General features: G+C 35.2%; 1 protein-coding gene across 2 annotated transcripts in view; it reads left to right on the top strand.

Moving 5' to 3' along the window:
- The window catches only part of ANO3 (anoctamin 3), a 471,431-nt gene extending 449,038 nt beyond the window's left edge, over nt 1-22,393 (top strand). For both annotated transcript variants that reach the window (XM_055282105.1, XM_055282106.2), the window contains 6 exons: nt 684-817; nt 1,938-2,090; nt 6,793-6,940; nt 15,200-15,280; nt 15,451-15,556; nt 19,362-22,393. In XM_055282105.1, coding sequence (XP_055138080.1) covers nt 684-817; nt 1,938-2,090; nt 6,793-6,940; nt 15,200-15,280; nt 15,451-15,556; nt 19,362-19,544 — 805 coding nt within the window. In that variant the 3' untranslated portion in view covers nt 19,545-22,393. The remainder of the gene's footprint in view (nt 1-683; nt 818-1,937; nt 2,091-6,792; nt 6,941-15,199; nt 15,281-15,450; nt 15,557-19,361) is intronic.
- Nucleotides 22,394-23,444: the final 1,051 nt, after the last annotated feature.

Raw genomic sequence — 23,444 nt, 5'->3', positions numbered from 1 at the left:
ACGGACACAGACTTATTGCCTAGTAATTATTGTTCACTACAATAGCAGAATATAATAATCACTAATACTTAGACTCCTCACGTTTCTAAACTCAGAGAGGTGAAGTGACTTGCTAAAAATCGCATGGCTAATGCATTGCAGGATGGGAACTAGAACTTAGATCTTTTGAAATCCTACCCAAGGGTCAATTAGTTTATGTGAAACATGATTTTTTTTCCTGTTCAGAGAGTATAGCTCAGAAGATTTTAGGTTATGAGCAATGAAAGGGTCAGACCTAATCACAGCAGGCAACATAGAAGTTTAGGTATTTCTATAGGTGGGGAGAGGGGAAGGAATCATAGAAATGAATATTTGTTTAATCAATGTCAAGGACCATTTTAGTATATAGAGCATGAATTCCTAGATAAATATGTAGATATTAATAGGACCTAGGAGAGTTCTGGAAGGCTGGGGCCTACTCTCCTATGCTAAAGTTTTTCAAAAGATTTTAAAAAAATTCTTTAAGATATTTAGGCTTTCAAAATTTTTTTAATTTTTTAAAATAACTTTTATAAAAGGTAAAACCAAATACCTCCAATTCCGAGGAGCTGGAATTGGTTTTACTCATTTCTTAATTCACTATACATTGTTAACCGGATGCTTGAATCAGAACTCAAAAGTCCTTGGTCTGCTCTGTGATGTAGGTTGATCCAGAACTGGTGGTCACGACATAAAATCAAACGGGGAATGCATGATGCTTCCATACCTCAGTGGGAAAATGATTGGAATCTGCAGCCCATGAACCTTCATGGACTGATGGATGAGTACTTAGAAATGGGTAAGGAAAAAAAAATCTTCAGGACTATTTGGCCTTCTTGATACAATTTTTCTACTTCACACAAGCTTTGGTTCAACAGAGAAAATTGTCTCTTTCCTTTCTAACCCCAAGCATTCTAAAACACATTTGCACCTTCATCTCAAGGAGCTAGAGATATTAACTCTTGGCAGATTCACATGTTTTTATTAACTCTTGGCAGATTCACATGTTTTATTCTCTGAGAGCCATGCATTGACCAAAATGAAAATTTTTCTCAAAGTGGAACACCTATTTTATGAGTAAATATTTGACGCAAACAAAATAATGCTGAACCAGTTTATTTTTTCTTTTCTTTTTTTTTTTTTTTGAGACAGGGTCTTGTTCTGTCAACCACGCTGGAGTGCAGTGGCACGATCTCCTGCCTCAGCCTCTCGAGTAGCTGGGATTACAGGTGCACACCACCACTCCCAGCTAATGTTTGCATTTTTTAGTAGAGATGGAGTTTCGCCATGTTGGCCAGGCTGGTCTCAAACTCCTTACCTCAGGTGATCTGCTAACCTCGGCCTCCCAGAGTGCTGCGATTACAGGCCTGAGCCACCGCGCCCAGCCAGCTGAACCAGTTTCTATCTTAAGAAACCTACCATTCTACTCAACATAAAGCAATAATTATTTTTCACAATAAACCTTTGCACAGACTCCGTCTGAATTTTAACTTCTGAATCTTAACTTCTCCTTCTTCCTCCTCTTCTTTCTCTTACTACTTCTTTTTCCTCCTCCTCCTCCTTCTCCTTCTTTTTCTTTCTTCTTCTTCTTCCTCCTTCTCCTCCTCCTGTTTTGCCTCCCATCTTCCCTTTATTTCTTATTCTTTTTCTCTCTCCATGCTGCCTTATATAGAGATGGAAAGCCCATAGACTTCCAATACATTCAAAACTTAATTTGAATAAAGGTTTCAACATTGTCTAGCTATCTACCCTTTAGCAAGTTTAGTTAACATATGAAATAAAGTTGTCCTAACTGTAAAATGAGATAAACATATCTACTTTGTAAGGATGTTGAAAGCATTAAAAGCAATTTATATAAAGCACCTAATTTGTCACAAAGGAAGTTTATATAGTAATTTCCTAATGCTCTTCTTTTGCAGTTTTGCAATTTGGTTTTACCACCATCTTTGTTGCGGCTTTTCCTCTAGCCCCTCTTTTGGCTTTGTTAAACAATATCATTGAAATCAGGCTGGATGCATACAAATTTGTCACCCAGTGGCGGAGGCCTTTGCCAGCCCGAGCAACTGACATAGGTAAGCTTCAGAAGTTAAATGATTTTTATGTTGCTAATACCAATAGGTGTGCAATGGTTTGAGTGTGTCCCCAGATACATATGTTGAAACTTAATTGCCAGTGTCATAGTATTAAGAGGCCTTTAAGAAGTGATGAAGCCGGCCGGGCATGGTGGCTCATTCCTGTAATCCTAGCACTTTGGGAGGCCGAGGTGGGCAGTTCACCTTAGGTCGGGAGTTCAAGACCAGCCTGACCAACATGGAGAAACCCTGTCTCTACTAAAAATACAAAATTAGCCAGGTGTGGTGGTGGGTGCCTGTAATCCCAGCTACTTGGGGGGCTGAGACAGGAGAATCATTTGAACACGGGAGGCAGAGGTTGCAGCCTGGGCAACAAGAGCGAAATTCGGTCTCAAAAAAAAAAAAAGAAGTGATTAAGCCATGATCCCTCATGAATGGGATTAGGACTCTTATAAAAAATAGCTTGAGGGAGTTACTTCATTTTCTTCCACTTCCCCGTGGTGTGAGGACGCAGCATTCATCCCCTTTTTGCTTTCCTGCCTTCTGCTATGTGAGGACACAGCATTTGTCCCCTCCAGAGGATACAGCAGCAAGGTGCCATTTTGGAAGCTGGAAGCAAGGCCATCTCCAGATATTGAACCCGCTGGTGCATTTATCTAGGACTTCCTAGCCTCCAAAACAGCAAGGAACTTCTGTTCGCTATAAATTACCCAGTCTCAGGTATTTTATTATAGCAGCATAAAGGCACTAAGACAACATAAGTTGGTCCTACTTAGCACCATGTGGTTTTGTATTGTGAGGACACCCCTTCCAACCGTAACAAAACTTAACAATTTTAGTTATGAAAATAATAAAAGGAACATTAATTTAGTTGAGATTAAGTTTACATTCAATATGCTATTTCATAAACTTGATCATAACGAAAACGGATTTCATATATACCTTTCCATGTTAATAGACACAGCTCTGCCTCATTCTGTATAATTCCTGCAGAAATTTCTGTTATATGTATATGACATTTTTTAAAAATAATACTTTAGCCAGAGATGTTTAGATTGCTTCAGAACTTTGCTATTATAAACAACACTGAAGTGACCATATTCATATATACTTTTCCAGATTATTTCCTCAGGATACATTTCTAGACTGGAGTTCTTCAAAGAGCATGCACATTTAAATTTTTGATACATAATTTGGCAGCATGTCCTCCAGGAATGTTGTGCCAATTTACACTCTCATCATAAGTACATTTCTCTATTTCTGCAACAACTCCAAATATGAAAAGGATTTTTAGATTGTTGTTCTATCCTTGAGAATCTGAAGAGGAAAAAGTTTATTGTTCTATTTACTAGCATTTTTCTAACTGTGAGATTAAATATATTTGTATTCCTTCTTTGCTAATTGTGTTTATGTTCTTTGGTCATTTGGCCATTGTATCTGATTTGGTAATCTGGCCCTATATTGGGAATACTAACCACACACACACACACACGCACACATATATACCATATATACATACTATAACTGTGTGTATAAATATATGTGTGTGTGTGTATATATATAAACAGAGATGCTGGTTTTCAATTTATTCACTTTATTTTGGATAAGGTTTTAAATTTTACATATAATCAAATTGACATATATCCCTCATAGTTGTTATTATTTTTGACATTCTTAGAAAGGTACTTTAGAACTAATGATTTTTCACCTGTTGTATTTATTGTTGTTTCATTATCTAGATATGTCTGTTATTCTGTTTCATTTGCTTGTTGTTTGCTGTCATTATTTCATTTAAATTGTTGATGCATTTAATTGTTGTTCATTTAAATTGTTGATTTATCTGGAATATGTTGTTGATAAAATTGAGGTCCAGGATTTTTTTCCCAATGCTTAATCGATTTTTCCAAAACCATTTATTAAATAATTCAATTTTTGAACTTATTTTGTTTCTATTATTTTATACTAAATTCTCTATAAATTTAATTATATTTATATAATCCACTTTTTCCCGTTGAACTACTTATTACATATACTGCTTTAATAAACTATAGTTTTTAAATAAAAAATCCAACTATATCGGAAAGCAACTCCACATGTCTCTTTTTTTGGGAGTGGAGATTTTCTGGCTAATACTGCAAGGTTATCCTTTTAATTAATTTTATCCATTTATATATTATACCATCACCAAAGTTTATTTAAAATATACTTATCTGGGTCGGGCGCGGTGGCTCACGCTTGTAATCCCAGCACTTTGGGAGGCCGAGGCAGGCGGATCACGAGGTCAGGAGATCGAGACCACGGTGAAAACCTGTCTCTACTAAAAACACAAAAAATTAGCCGGGCGTGGTGGCGGGTGCCTGTAGTCCCAGCTACTTGGAGAGGCTGAGGCAGGAGAATGGCGTGAACCCGGGAGGCGGAGCTTGCAGTGAGCCGAGATCGCGCCACTGCACTCCAGCCTGGGTGACAGAGCGAGACTCCACCTCAAAAAAAAAAAAAAATAAAAAAAAAAAAAATATATATATATATATATATATATATACTTATCTGTAAAGATTGAATACAATGCAATTTCAGTTCCCATATTTTAAGCAACTAAAATTATTGCTGTCCTTTAAATTTGGTGATGTTATTGATTTCATTATTTAAACAATATAGACACAGGATGGGAACAACACACCCTGGGGCCTTTTTGAGGGGCAGAGGGAGGGAGAGCATCAGGAAAAATAGCTAATGCATGCTAGGTTTAATACCTAGGTAATGGGTTGATAGATGTAGCAAATCACCATGGCACACGTTTACCTCTGTAACAAAACTGCACATCCTGCACATATACCCCGGAACCTAAAATTAAATAAAAATAATATAAGCACATTAAAGAAAATCCACAAAATAAATTAAAAAAAACTTCCATTTCAGCTTTACTTAGCACTTACTATACCTTCCCATAGAAAGATAAGTGTTTTCTAAACTACTGGATTTTACTTTGCTCAAGCCAGACAACACGAAGTGTATAAAGAAAACAGTTAGTAATCTTTCACCTTTATATTTCTCTTCTACCTCAGGGAATCAATGCTATCAATTTGGCATGTATCTTTGCCATTGTTTTTCTTGCTCATAGAAATATACAAAAAATATATTTGTACACATATGTAGAATTCTGCATTGTTTTTCCTTCATGAACATTCTCCACCTCAAAACATATTCGTCTAATTTATTTTAATAGAATAGTAATATTCATAATACTGATACACCATAAATTTTATAACCATTTACTTATTTCCTACTATAAGCAGGAATAAACATACAGTCATAGCTATAAATATAAATATGTACATAGTTATTACATATGTAGTATATATCACATGTTTATATATGTGTTTGCATAAAGTGTATCTGTAGTATAGATCCCAATAAGTAGGATTAAAATGTATGCATATTTTAATTTTAAGATGTATCAGATTAACTACCAAAATGTTGTGACAAGTCATACTTCCAGCTACACTGTAAAGGAGTCTCCATTTCCACAATCCCTAAATAGCATTAGATTTTATAAGACTTTCAAATCTTTGTCAATCTATTGGATTTTTTTTAAATCTTATTTTTGAGTGCCATTTCTCTGAATACTAGTGATTTAAACTTCTTTTTATCAGTTATTTTAATTCAGAAAGCAAATTGCTCATTTTATTGTCTATTTTTCTCTAGGTTTATCTTATTAACATTTTAGGATCTTTTTGTATATTAGGCATGTTAACCCTTTGTCGGTTTTTGTAAACCAAATAGTTTCTCCCAAAATATTTTCTTTTGCCTAAATATTGTGACTTTTGTAAAAATAAATGTTTAATTTTAATGTACTCAAATATGATTTTTATCGGTTTCTTGTCTTATGATCTCCTCATCAAGTAAACTTTAACATCTTTTTAAATTATTATTTTTAATTAGAAATCAATATAGCACATTATAAAAATTTTGAAATGCCAAGTGTGGGAGGAAAGAAAGTTGGCATGCTACATAATCACCTTTAGTGCTGTAGAGCATTTTTTCCAGGATATTTTTTTCTCATACATATTTTTAAAACCAAGTTTAATCCCACTGAAAACATTAGTTTTGACTATAATGAATAGTATACTAGTTCTATATACTATACGTCTTCAAAAGCTTTTTGTGTGTATGTATTTTCATGATGCCAGATTGACCTCCTAGGAAGTAAAAAATGTCTACTAGAACTTTTCACATCTTACCACCAGACTAGTTTTGCTTTTTTTATATTTTTACTTTAAAAAGACATTTGACAAAGATAAAGACAAACCCCAGAGTGAATGCAGATATTTCACAGTGTGCATAACCATGCAGAACTTGAAGTTTCTTATGTACTATTTTTATTGCCTCAGCAAGTTCTATAAATTAGACTTTGAAATATCTTGTGCACCTGTGCACCTGTGCCATGCCTCATTGTTGCAGACATGAACCTAGTCCTAATGGCATTTCAATTTTTAAATCTTTCTGGACGAGATCTATCTTCTCTTTGTGGAAAAAGTGTATTCAATAGCAATAATGTCTGTACTGAGATAGTATACTAAGAAAGCACATAGTGGACAGAGCTGTGGTCCCAATATAAGTAAAACATTATTTCCAAAATAAGATTAATTACAGAGTTTTCATATTCTTCATTTTTGTTCACCATGATTAATCTTTCTCTTACCAGGTATCTGGCTTGGAATTCTCGAAGGAATCGGTATATTGGCCGTGATCACCAATGCATTTGTAATTGCTATTACTTCTGATTACATCCCACGTTTTGTTTATGAATACAAATATGGCCCCTGTGCAAATCATGTAGAACCAAGTGAAAAGTAAGGTTTAAATTTAAACATTCTCGTGATATGTTTTACATTTGTAATTAAAATAGGATCTTACTGGGAAGTTTTGTTCTGTGACCATTAAGGGTGGTGTTTCTAAGCATTGCATTTATAATGTGTTTATTAGGTGAAATCAAGCAAGGTAAAAAGGACAACAGTGTTATTATAGCAAATAATCTTAGAGTCCATCTACTGTTTTTACTTGGAAATGCATCACAAGTATCAAAATATTAAAAATATATTTAGAAGTTACATTCTGTAAATAGAAGTTATCTTAGAATAACTTCTTACCATCTAGATGGTAGGAAGAATGCAATCTTCCTACCATATAGATGGGGAAATTGCAACCTATACTGCCTAATCAAACTGCCGAATGGAGCAGTGCTAGTTTGTGGGAAGAAGCAGAACTTGAAGGAACTTCAGCTCGATGACTAGAGATTTTCAAAAGGAATTTACAACTAGGGGTTTTAATGACTCAAAAAATCCTGTCTCCCACGTCTTTTCTTTTAAAATTTAAATCCACTCTTTGCAACATAGTTTCTCAGCCTCTGCACTATTGACGTTTTTCATCAGATAATTCTGTCTTTTCATGGAGGTCAGAGGGCTGTCTTGTACATTGTAGGATGTTTAGCAGCACCTTTGGTCACCACCCAGTAGATACCAATAGTAACCTCACTATTCCCCAAGTTGTGGCAACTATAATTATCTCTGGGCATTGCCAAATGTCCTCTGGGGGACAAAATTACCCAGTTTAGAACCACTGCTTTAAGTGATACAGGTTTTTTCAGCTCTTTCCTTACTTAAATAAGGTATTGGGGGAAAAATGTAAGAGGACATTGGATTTGAGGAACAAAGAGGAGTTGGAGGCACATAAAACAGAGCTGTAGCTGGAGATCAGCCTTAGGTCTGGAAGAAGTGACAGGAGAAGTTGCTTCTCCTACTTCCTTCAGGAGCAGCTTTGGGTGTGCAGCTGATGTGGATGCAGGACATGTGCCACAACAGGATGACCCTGGAATAGGAGGAAATGCACTGTTAACTGTGCTGAGGAACTGATGTTTTCTAGGATCAATGAAATACCTTTCTGGATATAAATGTCTCAGCTTTTTCAGATAGGTGATAAAGGGATGGATATTTCCTTTATATATTGCATACCGTGGGGTCTTGTCAAAGGATTTTAACTTGAAGCCAGATATTTTAGGTTCGAGTTCTAACTTTGCCTTTTTTTTATTTTATAATAAATTGTCTACTTTATTTTAAAGATAATTGAAAATACAGAAGAATAAAAAGCCATAAAAATCCTAGCAAAAACAAAACAAGACTATAATTCCATTCCAGAAATACATATTACTAATATGTTGAACCTATCTTTTCAGATGTATTCTATTCATGTACACATTTTAAAGGTATATAACAATAGAATCTGACTTTTTTGATAATCTGTTCTTAATTATTTCCACCCTTAACAATATAGAATGAGTAAATATTAAACTTCTATAGTTCTAAACTTAGACATGCTTATCCTGTATTCTGCTTTTTAGTAAAAGGCATGCCATTAATCTGGACCTAGTTGGTTCATAATAAGAAATGTTCGGCCGGGCGCGGTGGCACGCCTGTAATCCCAGCATTTTGGGAGGCCTAGGTGGGCAGATCATAAGGTCGGGAGTTCGAGACCAGGCTGGCCAACATGGTGAAACCCCGTCTCTATTAAAAATACAAAAATTAGCTGGACATAGTGGCGGGCGCCTGTAATCCCAGCTACTCGGCTGGCTGAGGTAGGAGAATCGTTTGAACCCGAGAGGCGGAGGTTGCAGTGAGCCAAGATCATGCCATTGCACTCCAGCCTGGACGACAGGGTGAAATTCCGTCTCAAAAAAAAAAAAAAATGTTCATAGCCCTTATGATTAAGAAATGGTGTCTGAGATAAGATCTTATGAACTCTAAAGCACTATTTAAGTGTAAGAGGGATTTTGTATTAGTAGTTTTAAAAACCTTGTTTGTTCTTAATTCAAAATAATCTCGAAGCAGATGTTAAGGATTTAAAATATACAGGCTTGTTAGGGAGCCCTCTTCCATAGCATTATTTGCCAGTGTCTTCACTGCCACCTAGTGGCAGGTGAAAATGAGATTGACTGGGTATCTAGTACTTTGCGTTCCGTAGCCTGCCTTTCATGTAGATAGCGCCCGACATCTTCTCCATATTCATCGGTTAGAAATATAGACTAATTTCAAGCAAAGATCTGGAGGGCTTATGTTACATTGACACCACACATTCAGAGGAGCACCCTGTTTATTTTCCGTGTATGCTTAGCAGCTAAATTGGCATAGATTCATTCAGATTGGAAATTTTCGGAGCAAGGTGGCGGAAGAACAGGATGCTGGGAGGGGAGGATATTGGCAAGAGAGTAGGTGAAATGATAAATTATTGGTTCTAGTATGGACAACGAATGGAGTGAAGCCAGCATAGCTCTGTAATTAAGAATTCAAGGTTTAGAATCAGGTAGATGTGTGTTTGAATCTAGGTTCTGAGGGCAGTCCTTCTTAACATGTGGTCTACGGATCTCCTTCAGGGGTCCATGAAGTCAATGCAATTTTTATAATGAAATTAAGATATCATTTGCCCTTTTCATATATTGACATTTTCCCTAGTGATCCAAAAATATTGGTGAATAAAGTTTCTGGTAGTTTTGCATAACTAAAGGCAGTGGCACCAAGCAGTATTAGTAGTGATTGTATTCCTCACCATAATTTGGCCAACATAAAAAATTTCAGTAAGAAGTTCAGTGTGTCCTCAGTGAAGCAGCAATAATTATTGATTTAATAAAATCTCCACTATTGAATAGATGCCTTTTAAATATTCTATGTGACAAAATAGGAAGTGTGCATAAACCACTTTCTGCTGAATGCCAAAGTGTAATGGTCATCTCAAAGAAAAAAAAAATACTCATGTGATCGTTGGAGTTACAAACTGAGCAAACTTTTTTCCAACATGAAATAATGATTGCCAGACAAACTATGATTATTCAGACTTGGATACTTAGCAGTCTTTTACAGAATGCTCACTACTAGCCTGTCATTTTAAAGAAAATAATTGCTATATTTATTGTCATTGAAAAAGTTCAAGCACTGAAGTGAAACTTAAGAATTTTGGATAACTTTTATTTACCACTTTGAGCTTAAAAGCTTCCCAATGCTTATAATTTTTTTGTGATAAAAATAAATGGTGATATTAACAATTGTGAGTTTTTTCATGATCTATAGTAAAAAAATGTCAATATTTGGAAGAGCTGCATGGTTCCAGGAACGAATATTTTCCAAATAACCCATATTTGATGTTATAAAATCATGAATGAATAAAAGATGAATTTAAAATGCAAGTTAGACTTAGGGATTTTAATGTAAAAGAATGAAAATGTCGTTGATATGTTTTAAAATTCCACATTGCAACTAAACCTTAGAAAGTATCACATGTAGAGCTTTGATGGAATGTCAATGAAAAATATCCACAATTGTTTCAAATACTATTAAAATAGTCTTAGTATATGAGATCAGATTTTCTACTTATTCTTCATCCAAAACAACATATTGCAACAGATTTTATATAGAACCAGATATGAGAACCTAGCCATCTTCGGTTAAAACAGGCATTACAGGGATTTGCAGACATTTAAAGTAATGTCATTTTCACTATGTTTTTCTTTTGGAAAATATAGGTATTTTCTTTAAGAAACGGGTCATTTATATTAATTTACCTTAATATAAATTATTTTTGTTTTTAAATGAAGTAATAGACATTTTCTAAATTTCTCAACTTTAATTTCGAATATGTTAAAATATCAATAGATACATCTCTGTGAAAAAAAGAAAAAAAGCTTCTTCAGATCCTCAATAATTTTTTTAAATGCAAAGGGGTTCTGAGGCCAAACGTTTTTGGAATTATAGGCCTAGAGAAAGTTACTTAGTCCCTTTAAACTTCAATTCTTTAATCATTAAGATGGAGATAAAATATATATGTTTTAAGGTTGTTGTAAAAATTAATTTTAACAATTCTTGGAACTCACTTGGATCTCTAAAGCATTGGTCATAGTAACTCAATCTTGCCCCCCCTTTCCTTTGATGTCCTCTTTTCCATTCTTAACCATCTTACAAACCAGTTGCCCAATCACTGTAACCACTTCCTTGGATACGCAGGTCCTTGCCCCCATTCACTTTGTTAGGGAATTGTAGAATCACATCGTTGGTTCTCCAGACTCTTTGTCTACTCTGTACTGCACTCATGCAGCTGCATGTGAATGAAGGAAAACGAACAACCACACTGACTAGTTTCACTTTAAATTTGTATCACATACTTTGTGTGGACCTGACAAACGTATTTTATTTTCCTAGTCCATTTGCCCGTCTACTTTTTTAGAGAAGTTTGTCATACTTTCTCCTTGCTCCTCAAGCCTTCTGAACCTCGTTTTTTATTCTCACTATGACCTGATCTTGCTTCCTACTTAAGAAAAATTGAATCAATTAGAAAAGATCTTCCACAGACGTCTCTTATCACATCTTCCTACCTACAGTATGTGTCCCATATAGCCTGCCTCCTCCAAGTTCCTAGAAATAGAACCATCTGTGCTCCCATATTGAAGGCAAAATTCCTCCACTTGTGCCCTGGATCTCTTCCTCTTTCCCTATCTGAGACCATCATTCTAGTAATTCACCCCTTTTTCTCATACATTATGTATTTTGCCTCTATTTACTTTTTCACATTAACACTGAAACATGCTTTTATTCTTCTAGTCAGTAGATAAAGTCCTCCCTTGTCCCGGCTGCCTTCCAGTTACATCTTTATGTCTTTGCTCCCATTTATAACAAAAACTACCTCCAAAGAGTTTTCTGTTCTTATATTCTCCAATTCCCCCTTCTCTTCTTCCCTTTTAAACTCTCTTGAATAACCTGTATGCCCCATGGCTCCGTCGAGATGTCATGATGACTTTCACATTGTCAAACCCACTTGTCAACTCCAGTTCTCACATCATTTGGCCTCTCAGCAGCATTTGACAATTGATCATTCCCTTCTTAATATACTTTATTCACTTGACTTTCAGAAAGCCACATAATTTTGGTTTTCCTGCTACCCCACCAGCCACACCTGCCAAATCATGTCTGCTAGTTCTCCTCATCTCTCAGCTTTAGTTTCGGAGTTCCCCAAGGGCTCAATCTACTGACTTATTATCTTCTGTGTTTCTATTTATTTCCTTGACCATCTAATTCAGTTTCATGGATTGATCTAATCTCACACCTGAATTCTAGCCTTGAATATTCCACTGTCTACTTGGCATCTCCTCTTACATGTCTAATAAACATCTAAAACTTGCCATGCCCAAATTTAAAGTCCAAATTTCATCCAATCCTGCTTAACCTTCAGTCTTCCCCATCTCAGTTAACAGCAATTTCATATTTATAGTGGCTCAGGCCATGATCCTTGGCAATCAGCCTTGAATACTTTTTTTTTTCACGCCCCACACAAGCCACTGGAAAACATGTTGACCCTGCTTTCTAAACATCCCCTTTTCATACCACTTCCACTGCCACCACCTAGCTAAAGACACTATCATCTCTCACCTGGATCCTTGAATAATCTTACTTAAGACTTAAGTTCATTCATGTAATTCATGTGCTCAAAACACAGTAGTGTCTTCTTATTTCACTCTAAGAGCCAAAATCCTCCTTAAATTCGTACAAAGGGAGCTTCTTCTCTGAACTCGTTTTCCAACACTATTTCCCTCCCTCCCTTTGTTTCCACCACCACTGCCCTCTCACAGTCCCCAGTACATGCCAAGGACTCTGCTTTTTCTGCTTGAAACTGTCCATCCCCAGATACCTTCATGGCTGCCTCTTTCAACTCCTAATCATCCCTCGTGTTATCTTCCTTAAAAAGTCTACCCTAAGGACTCTACGTGAAATTTTAACCCCCTAATTCCAATTTCCCTTAATCTATTACGTTGTGAGGTGGTCAAAGCTTTACATTACTTTCTTTAAGAACATCCCAATTTCTCCAGCACCATTTGTTGAAAAGACAATTATTTCACCAAGGATTGCAGTGCCATTTTTGTCATAAATCAGGTGAATGTGTATTTGCGGATCAGTTTTTGAACTATCTCCTCTTCATTGGTCTATTGCCTTTCCTTGTATGAAGATCACAGTGTCTTAATTACTGTAGCTTTACAGTAAGTCAATATTATGTGCTGTAATCTTCTGTACATTTTCTTCTTCAACATTGACGTTGCTAATATAGATTCTTTACATTTACATATAAACTTTAGATTCAATTTATCAGTTACCATTTTTTAAAAATTTGAGAGAATTGACATTTTAACAACTAATCTTTAAACATGCTGACTCCATTTATTTAAGTGTTTATTGAATTCTCTGAGACATGTGGTTTGGTTGGTTGTTTTTAGATCCCAGTGTAGAGGTCCTATATGGTATTTTTAGATTTATGCCTAGATATTTAGTATTTGTAATGTCACTATAAATAGTATTTATTTAAATTTTATTTTCTTTTGTTTGCTGCTAGTATGTAGAAATATTTTTCTATATTGACCTTGTATCTATCTAGTGACCTTGCTAAATTCACTCATTAATTCAAATGGTTTTTAGATTATTTTATATTTCCTATATACATAACTATGCCATATGTGAATAAAGTCATTTTATATATTGTTTCTTTATGTTAATTCCAGTTATGTCTTTTTCTTCTACTTGTGTAGACAATGTTGAATAGAAATAGTTACAAGAGAAATGTTTGTCTTCTCTTTGACTTCAGAAGAAAGTGTTCAACATATGAAGCATTTCACTGTTAAATATAATATTAGCTATATATATTTATGTAGATATTCTTCATCAGATTAAGAGCCTACCAGATTTTTGGTGTGTTTAATAGTGTTTATTATGTCTCCAGTTGAATTTTATAAAACATTTGTTTATTAATATGATCATATGATTTTCTTTTTGTTCTGTTAATGTAGTGAGTTCCACTGAGCGATTTTATATGATAGAAAAAACCTTTTATTGCGAGAATTAGCTCCACTTGGTCATGAGATTCATTTGTGGTCTATAGAAAATTTAAACTTATCTTTCTGCCCCCCACTGCCTCAAAACTTTGAGAGGCTGTGTGTTAGTGGCAGGCCCCCTCCATCTTGCAGCAGGATTTGTAGAAGGCCTTTTTGTCTTAAGTGCTGTGACACTCTAGAAGATTTCATTCTGCCTTTTGAAAACGAAATTCACTCCCACCCCCAGCTTTCCAGGCTGCCCAAGAACTTAGCAAATATCTTATGAGAAAAACATCCAGGCATTTGGGGCTTCTGTACCCTCCAATCTGTCACACCAGCCCCATGCAATTGGTAAAACTCATTGGTTTCTATTGCCCTTGGTAGAGACACTCTGAATTGCTGAGCCTAATTCTTAGTATTCACCCAGATTTGACAAATGAATGCCTCCAGGAAAGGGAAAGAATAGGTGATTGCCAATTTCCCTAGGAAGGACTTTTCTCTCTCTGGAACATTCATTCATCTAGTTCTTGTTTCCATACATCTTCAATGTCTTTAAAAACTTGATTTTTGTTACCATAGGAATGCTGACTTAACAATATCCCATCTGGAAGAATTACTTCATTTTTATTTTCATAGCACTTATTGCATTTTAACATTCTATACAATTTACTTATTAATTATGTTTATTGTGTGTGTATCTCTCTCCTCCCCCACCCTGCTAGAATGTAAGCTACACAGGGATAGGGGTTTTTGCCTGTTTTGTTCACTGTTAAGTACCAAGCATCGATAATTTTTCCAACAAATCATAGGTCTCAAATAAATATATATGTTTAATAAGTAAAAAATAAGCAATGTTTATTAACTACTTAATTATAATTGAATAATATTATGTGCATGCACATTTATAAAACATATTTTATAGAGTTTTAATGCATAGAAAGCAATTAGCAACATATCTAGTGTGTAGTAACTACTTAATAAACATAAATCAGATGAAAAGGCAAGATAGGAATTATTGGGAGAAAACGGCAGGAATCTGTCTCATTAAGGTACAATAATGAGAGTTAGGGAATGGAATAAAAGAGCTTGGTTGCTAAAAGTTTATCGTTAGAATGGAAAGAATAATACATTTGTAAAATCCTGGCATTTGTAATAAAATAATTAGGCTAGAAACGTATGAATCTTTGAATCACATGATATTTTTCTTTTCTCCCAGTTGCTTAAAGGGATATGTCAACAATAGCCTATCCTTCTTTGACCTGAGTGAGCTTGGTATGGGAAAATCTGGTTATTGCAGGTACTTATAATAGTTATCTTTCCTGCTTGCTTTCACCATTCCATGTACTCCCCCCTGCATGTTAATGAGCACATTTAAACTGTTATTTTGGCATTTTGGCAAATCAAGAAAATTCGGGCCTCCACTCTTTGATCTCTGTTTGTCATTCTCTTTGTTTTTGTGGATTTCAGGTACAGAGACTACAGAGGCCCCCCTTGGAGTTCCAAACCCTATGAGTTTACTTTACAATACTGGCATATCCTTGCTGCTAGATTGGCCTTCATTATTGTGTTTGAGGTTAGTCACAAGCTGAGATGAAAATTACTATAGATAAATGCTTTTCTAAATGATTTATCAGTTGCCTCTTTGAAATCAGTTCCTCACAGACTTCCATAAAAACACTTAAGTAGGTCCCGTAAAAGGCTTTAATACAATGAAAGCATTATTACAAGTACAGAAAAGCAAGAGCTGAATAATGTAAGAGTGTACATTAATTTAAATACCAAGAAATCAGCGTTAAAAAAAAAAAAGCTACTGCACAGTTGAGCTGAAAACTTTTGAGCCTCCTACTTTTGAGCCTTTTAGTAACCAAGTTTAAAAAGGAAAGGATGATTTTCATCATCTGATAAAAGAATCCATATCGATTCATTGGGATGGAAAAAACCTGATTTTCTGGACAATCAATTCCAGTTACAGTTGATCACTTATATATTTGTATAAGGAACACTGGATGGTTCAATAAATTGTGCTTGAGAACATTTTATTTAAAAATTCAGAGACTTTGATTATCAGATCCATACAATAATATCTGATTGTAATCCTGTGAAGAAATTTGGCAGAAGCTATTGTATTATTGCCTTGTTTAGCATATAATTATTTCAATACAGTGAATAATTTAGCACTGGGATATACTGAGTATCTACTCTCTGAGGTACCACTAAGGTCAATAAAAAGACTTTAAATGAATCTGTTTTATATGGCCACACCAATTTATTTAGAGAAAAGGTAGCCATGTCTAAGACTGTTGGAACAAATATTTTTAAAGGTAATATACCTCTCAACTATCTCCAAAAAGTACTTCAAATTTTGTAGTGAAATATCCTTCATCTTTAAAATGAAATGCTTACCCCTAAGGGTATCATCCAGGACTGAAATTCTGTTATTTAATGACTTTGGCCTATATACATGTCTCCTGATGAAATGAGAGTGTCTAATATAAGAGTTAAGGCATATTTCCAACCCAGTGATTAAAAAAACTTCTATTGTGTTTTTATTTACACTTCTCCCCCTATCTTATTTTGGAGCTCAAATGAACAAAGTTAATAGAATGCATGGATTCAAAGCAAACTGTCATCATTGATCCATGTAATTTCCTCACTATTTTTTTCTTCTTCTTTCACCATTGCTAATTCCATTACCCACCCATTCCAAAAACATCCACTCCCTGTTCATCTGTATAAATTCTTCCATGTATTTACTTGCATATATGTTTGTTTACAAAAAAAAATACATAGTGTTAATTTGAGTGTTCTTTTTCAAAATTACTTCAATGGTATTGTTTCATGAAACTTATTTTGTGCCTTACCCATTTTACTGTTTTTAGATATATAGAGAGCTAGCTATGAGATTGATCCACGTTTAGAACATTTTTTCTGTCTTCTGTATGATATTTCATCAAACGTATTAATCCTTTGTCAGGTGGATAGTTTGGAAATATTTTCCCCATTCTATCAGTTGTCTATTCATTCTGTAGATTTTTTTTATTTGCCATGCAGAAACTTTTTAGCTTGATGTGATCCCATTTGTGTATTTTTGTTTTTATTGCCCATGCTTTTGAGGTCTTACCCCAAAAAAATCTCTGCCCAGGTCTATGTCCTAAAGCATTTCCCCAGTGTTTTTCTTCTAGCGGTTTCATAGTTTCAGGACTTAACACTAGTCTTTAATCCATTTTGATTTTATTTTTGAATTTGGTAAGAGATAGGGATCTAGTTTCATTCTCGTGCACATAGATATCCAATTTTCCCTCCACGATTTATTGAAGACACTATCTTTAATTGTATTAAATATTTTCCCCTTAGAGTGCCATTTAGGATGAGTTGAATACACTTTTTAATTATAAAATAATTCTGCATTAAGTTCTAATAGTCAGTGTTATTAAAATTATACTAACTTGGCCAGGTGTGGTGGCTCACGCCTGTAATCCCAGAACTTTGGGAGGCCCAGGCAGGCGGATCACCTGAGGTCAGGAGTTCGAGAGCAGCCTGACCAACATGGAGAAACCCCATCTTTACTAAAAATACAAAATTAGCCAGGTGCAGTGGCGCATGCCTGTAATCCCAGCTACTCAGGAGGTTGAGGCAGGAGAATCACTTGAACCCAGGAGGCGGAGGTTGTGGTGAGCCGAGATCATGCCATTGCAATGTAGCCTGGGCAACAAGAGTGAAAGTCCGTCAAAAAAAAAAAAAAAAGCTATACTAAATTATTTTTTGCTCAGGGACTTGAAGCATATCCCTACTAATTTAATTATAGCAAATGTTTTGAATTTTATTACTATACCCTTGAGGCACATTCCTGGATATTTCTGTGAATATCAAATATTTTATCAAGAAAGAAACTTCTGATTATTTGCTTTTATATGGAAAAATATGACCTGCCTTACTATGATCTACTCTGCAGTACAGTCTCTTGGGACACATATAATAAGCCCAGTTAAAGTACCTTGAATTCTTCATAGACTATTATCTACTAAGAATCCATTAGGAGTGTATTATTTTCCACAGGTTATGCTAACTCTATTAGCATCATGTTTTTTCCTTTCTGAGAAATTTAAAGATCTACTTACTCTTCTTCATAGGAAAAACAGGATGCATTTATAATAACAGGAGGTAATATTTAAGCAGGGCTCACACTATGACAAGCAATCCTTGAGCCATACACACACATACACACACACATATATATACACACACACACGTATGTGTATATTGTGTATGTGTATATGTGTGTGTATGTGTGTATATATTCATTTAATACTTCTGCCAACCTTTAAGAGGTACTACGATTATCACCATTTTAGGGATATGACACAGAATATAGGTGATTTGCCTAAGGTTAAACAGCTAATAAGCATAGGATTCAGATTCAAGCAGCCTCATTCAACATGTATACTTCTAACCACAGACATACTGCCTTTGAGTTTTATTCCTGCTTTTTTTTTAATGCATTACTTTTGTCAGTTCATTTTTCAAAATATCAGCCAGGCGCAGTGGCTCCCACCTATAATCCCAGCACTTTGGGAGGCCAAGGTGGGAGGATAACTCGAGCCCAGGAGCTCGAGGCCAGTCTAGGCAACATGTGAGACCTCCTATCTACAAAATTTTTTAAAAAAATTATCCAGGTGTAGTGGCAGGCAACTGTTCTCCCAGCTATTTGGGAGTCTGAGGCAGGAGGATTGCTTAAGCCCAGGAGATGGAGGCTGCAGTCAGCTGTATATATGCCACTGCACTCCAACCTGAGCAAAAGAATGAAATGCTTTCTCAAAGAAGTAATAATAAAATAAAAGTAATATGTTTTTTATCATAGAATAATTATGTAATAAAGGTAAAATATTTAAAGCAGCTATGATGATATATGAACTTAATAGACATGAAAAATACATTTTTTGAGTTTGAGTCTAATGCTAGCCTAACAGGCAGACTGCATTCTATGTGGTTTACATGATATGTGTTATGATCTATTGGACATGGGTTCTCCCTGGATATGATCTTTCTCATCTGTGTGTAACAGTTCATGTCATAATAATATTTCATAATATGTAAAGATTTTATAGGAGTGAATTTAAGATTTACTCGGTGCTTATAAAGTGCTATCAACATGTTGTAGCAAAAAGAGGAAGTAATTCTTCGTTTTGTCCTAATACTTAAGGAAGAAAGCAACAGTAGTGTTTTCAATATAATTTTCGAAAATATTAATATTCTAGATGGTACATACTAAGTTCTGATGCTTGATTCAAGGCAAATGCAACATTGTTCATTGTTGTACTGTTTTATAATTAGCATTTCAGAATCTTTGAAAACTGTACTTTTCACATTTAAATTTGCAGCACCTCGTTTTTGGGATTAAGTCATTTATCGCATACCTGATTCCAGATGTACCAAAGGGTCTACATGACCGAATACGACGAGAGAAATACTTAGTTCAAGAAATGATGTATGAGGCTGAACTGGAACATTTGCAACAACAACGGAGAAAAAGTGGTCAGCCTGTTCACCATGAATGGCCTTAGTTGACACCTGTTACCCAGTAGGGCTGATAACATTAATGGGAAGAAATGATGGCAACTGTGAATGCTAGGTGAAATCTAGGAGGAAGGCATACTTGGCAATCCACATGTATAATATGCTACTTGGAAATGTATCACAGCCATCTCTGGGATTTGAAATATCCAGGCTTGTAGGGAAGAAAACAATGACTTGACAACCTTACAGAGGGTTAGATTGACATTGCAGGAAGCCAGGATGTAATTCTCAGAACGAGTCTCAGGGAGATGTATGCGTGGAGACCTCTGCCTTCCATCAACTGCAGTGTAATGGGAAAGAGGGTGGTGAGGTTTTGAAAGACAGATTTCCATGTAAATGTTCACAAGCCAGACATGGCTTAAAATATCATGCAGTCTTCACTCACATACTAATTTGACTTTGGAAATTATGGTTGAGTTCAGATACTTACAAGAAATGACTTAAACAAATTCTTGCCTTGGCTACCAGAACTCTACATCCCTTCAGTTTACAGGTTGGTAGGAATTGCCCTTGTCTCTTGCTGAGATTATGGATTTGTGCCACAGGGGATTTATGCTGCTTTACATTGACTATGCAGTTGAAGAGTTGCACATCACCTTTAGTAGTCAAACCAAAAATCTAAGATTCCAAAAAGAACAGCATTCATTGAAATAATATTCCATTGCATTGGCTACTTCAAGTCTCTTTTATCCCTGGCAGAGCCAGTTGCACTGCAATTTTTTGTACTAAATGCCAATAAAGCCACATACTTATAAACTATGAATGGCTATTCTTACATAGTTTAGAACACAATTAATCCATACTTTATTGTGGAAGGCTGTTTTATAGTATATTTAATTTTTTCTCTATGATTTATTACAACTCTCACGGAATATTAACTTGAAATGCTGTAAATACGTTGGTTTTCCTTGTCCCTTTGCACCTTGACAGTACGTAGTATACATTGTGATTTATGCAGCTCTGACATCAGTTTTTGCTATTGTAATCTGTTTATTCGGGAAAACTGAGGCCAGATGCTCTGCAACACTTATGCTTTTTCAACAATGTGCACTGTTACTCATGAGCTAATGAAAATAATGCATGAATATAAATCTATATTATTTGCTAAAAAAAGAAAAAACATTTGTGTTTTAGTTTCTCTTTTCATCACTGAAGGGAGTTTTATGTCATTTCTTTGATAGTTTTGATTTGGTTTATTTTTAATAACTCTCTAGAAACAAAGTCAAATTAATCACAAAAGACATAATTTTGCTTTGTTGTAGAATTTCTATTTCAACGTCAACTCTGTATCTATGAGTATGTCTGTTCCACAGATGAGGCAGGAGTGATGGGGCACTCAAGAAAGTTCAGAGGAGGCATAAGCTATGGAGGTTGGAAAGGAAGAAAGAGAAGAGCTGAAGTAAATGTATGGTAGAAATAAGATGTTTCTTTGCAAAACAAGGAAATCACACATATGCACACATACATATTTATGGTTACTATGATTGTTATTATTTGTCCAATCAAGCAAAGCACCATTATTTCTAACATATAAAAGACCAGATCAAACACAATGGAAATAAAGCTACTACGTATATATGCTAGTATTTCTCTAGTGAGATTATGTTTCTCTTACTAGGAAACTTTTTTCTAAATATTAACACTGAAAATGTTTTAGCTTTTCCTTCTTTCTCTCCAGAAGAAAAGCGGATAGATGATAGCTGTTTCATTGTTTGTTTTTGTCAAGCGTATTCACTTTCCTCCTTGTTCTCTGATTCTGAGCAAAGGAAAGGGCCTCAGACTCTGAACTTCCCTCACGTGCCCTTGTTATGTGAGACTCTTCCATTCAGATTGCAGAGAGGTTCTCATGCTCCCCCCTCCCTATTTGTAGCAATCGTAGCAACTAATTCCACTAAGTACAAGGGAGTTTTTTTTACACTTCTCCATTTTTATAGCATCTGCATTTCTTTTTCTTTGTTAGGTACATATATACACCTGCCTGAGTATAAATACTCTCTCTACCTAATAATAACATCAACCAACATCTTTTCCAAATTAGGGCCACAGAACAGCAACATTTGTCTGACAGTAGTATAAAGAATAATGATAGCTCTATGCTTAAGAAGTATTTCCTTTCTGTGTTTTTATATAGTCCCGTTAGGGTTTAAAACCATATTGATCAACTAGAAAGAAAAATATGAAAAGAGAAAAATATTTTAATTTAAAAATTGTAATACATTGATTTATAAAATGCCTTCTCTGATACTTTTGAAACAGATGTGAAAAACAGAAAAAGAAAAAGTTGTCTGAAATGTTTATTTCGCAAAACAGTGCAATAGAATCTAGTTATGCCTTCATCATTGTTGACAGTAAATACTGACAGCCCCTTGCAGTGTGTTAGTTTTAGATCACTGTTTTAGTTGAGAGAAATGTTTTATATCATGGTTTTTATATGAATACAAATTACTTCTCAAAGATTTATAGCACACACTATTCTCAGGAATTCTGTATTACATGAATGCTGCTTATATATTTTCATATTCTAACTTGTCTTTTCAAGCAAATAGCTAATATATATGTGCATGCAGTCTGCCTTGACAAGTTGTTCCAAGCTGAAGAGCTTTCACTGTACAATGTGTGGAAAATCACTGTAGATCATGGCTGAAATAGTTTGTAATTGTCTGAGTCTGTGCACGTACTTTTAGATAAAATGCTGCTGAGTGACTGCATGAGATACAACTTCTGAATGCTGCACATTCTTCCAAAATGATTCCTAGTACAATCTACTGTATGATGGAATGAATAGAAAACTTTTTCACTCAATAAATTATTATTTGATATGGTATTTTCCCTATAATTTGCATGTTAAGTTTAATTCTGCTTGCTTTTTAAATATTAAATTGAAATTTGTTTTGTATGGGGAGGGGGTGTTGTTCATTCTTTAACTCTACAAGGCTAGCTTCTTATTCTTGCAGGCCATTACCGTACTCTTAAAAAGGTTTGACTCTCTTCTGATAAAATCATTATTTTCTTCAAGACGTTTGCACATTATAAAGTGCTGGTGGGGAATCACACCTATCTAATGCTTTGTACTAGACACAGATAAGAGAAGAAGCTTGATTAGTTCTTGTGAGGGTTAACAATACTGTCATCACCCATAAGCCCTTTCTCTTTTTCACATTTATGCTGGCTCCATCAATCACCATCAAAATCTCTTTACGACAGGAATTTTAGCACAGACACAGTGCATGCTAAGGAGGGAGGACATGCAGGAGCACCGTAGACAAATGTCAAAAAGAGGCTACCAATTTGCCCATTTTTTTTTTAAATGATAGTCAAAATGGAAAATCCAGGTGGCCTGCAGAGTTGCTTAACTGATATGGCTTGATTAACTAGCCTGTCAACTGGGGGCAAGTTAATGTAAGCCTAGGGTGTGTGTTGTGTGTGGGTGTGCATATACACACTTGCGTCTTGCCATCCTTTGTATAAGAATCAGTGAGCAGTTACTGTCTTTGAAATATGCCCAACTCAGTCCTACTATGGTGACCAGATATTTCCACTCCATTTCCCCCGAAAATCATGGTATTAAAATGGACTCTGGGTATAGTTCTAGGTTTTATCCAGGGAATCAGTTAACATCTTACCTCATTCCTGGTATTCTTAGTGGCTCAGAGAGAACCTTTTAGGAGTGGCCTGAACAACCCAGCTTCTGATGAAAATCCAAACATTTCCCTACAGGCATTTCTATTCCAAATGAAATATGACAACAATACATAGTCCAAAGGAGATACTAATCGGGCTTTAGCTTGAATCATTGATCAGCCTAGGCTTCTGCTACCTTTGTAATGGTGATAAGTTATCTTCAATTGAATTTGCCATCTGGCTTCATCTGAAAAAACATACCCATG

Source organism: Symphalangus syndactylus, chromosome 6 (assembly GCF_028878055.3).
Source record: "Symphalangus syndactylus isolate Jambi chromosome 6, NHGRI_mSymSyn1-v2.1_pri, whole genome shotgun sequence".
NCBI classification, from domain to species: Eukaryota; Metazoa; Chordata; class Mammalia; order Primates; family Hylobatidae; genus Symphalangus; species Symphalangus syndactylus.
The sequence above is the reverse complement of the archived record's forward strand: the minus strand, read 5'-3'. Positions and strand labels throughout refer to the sequence as shown.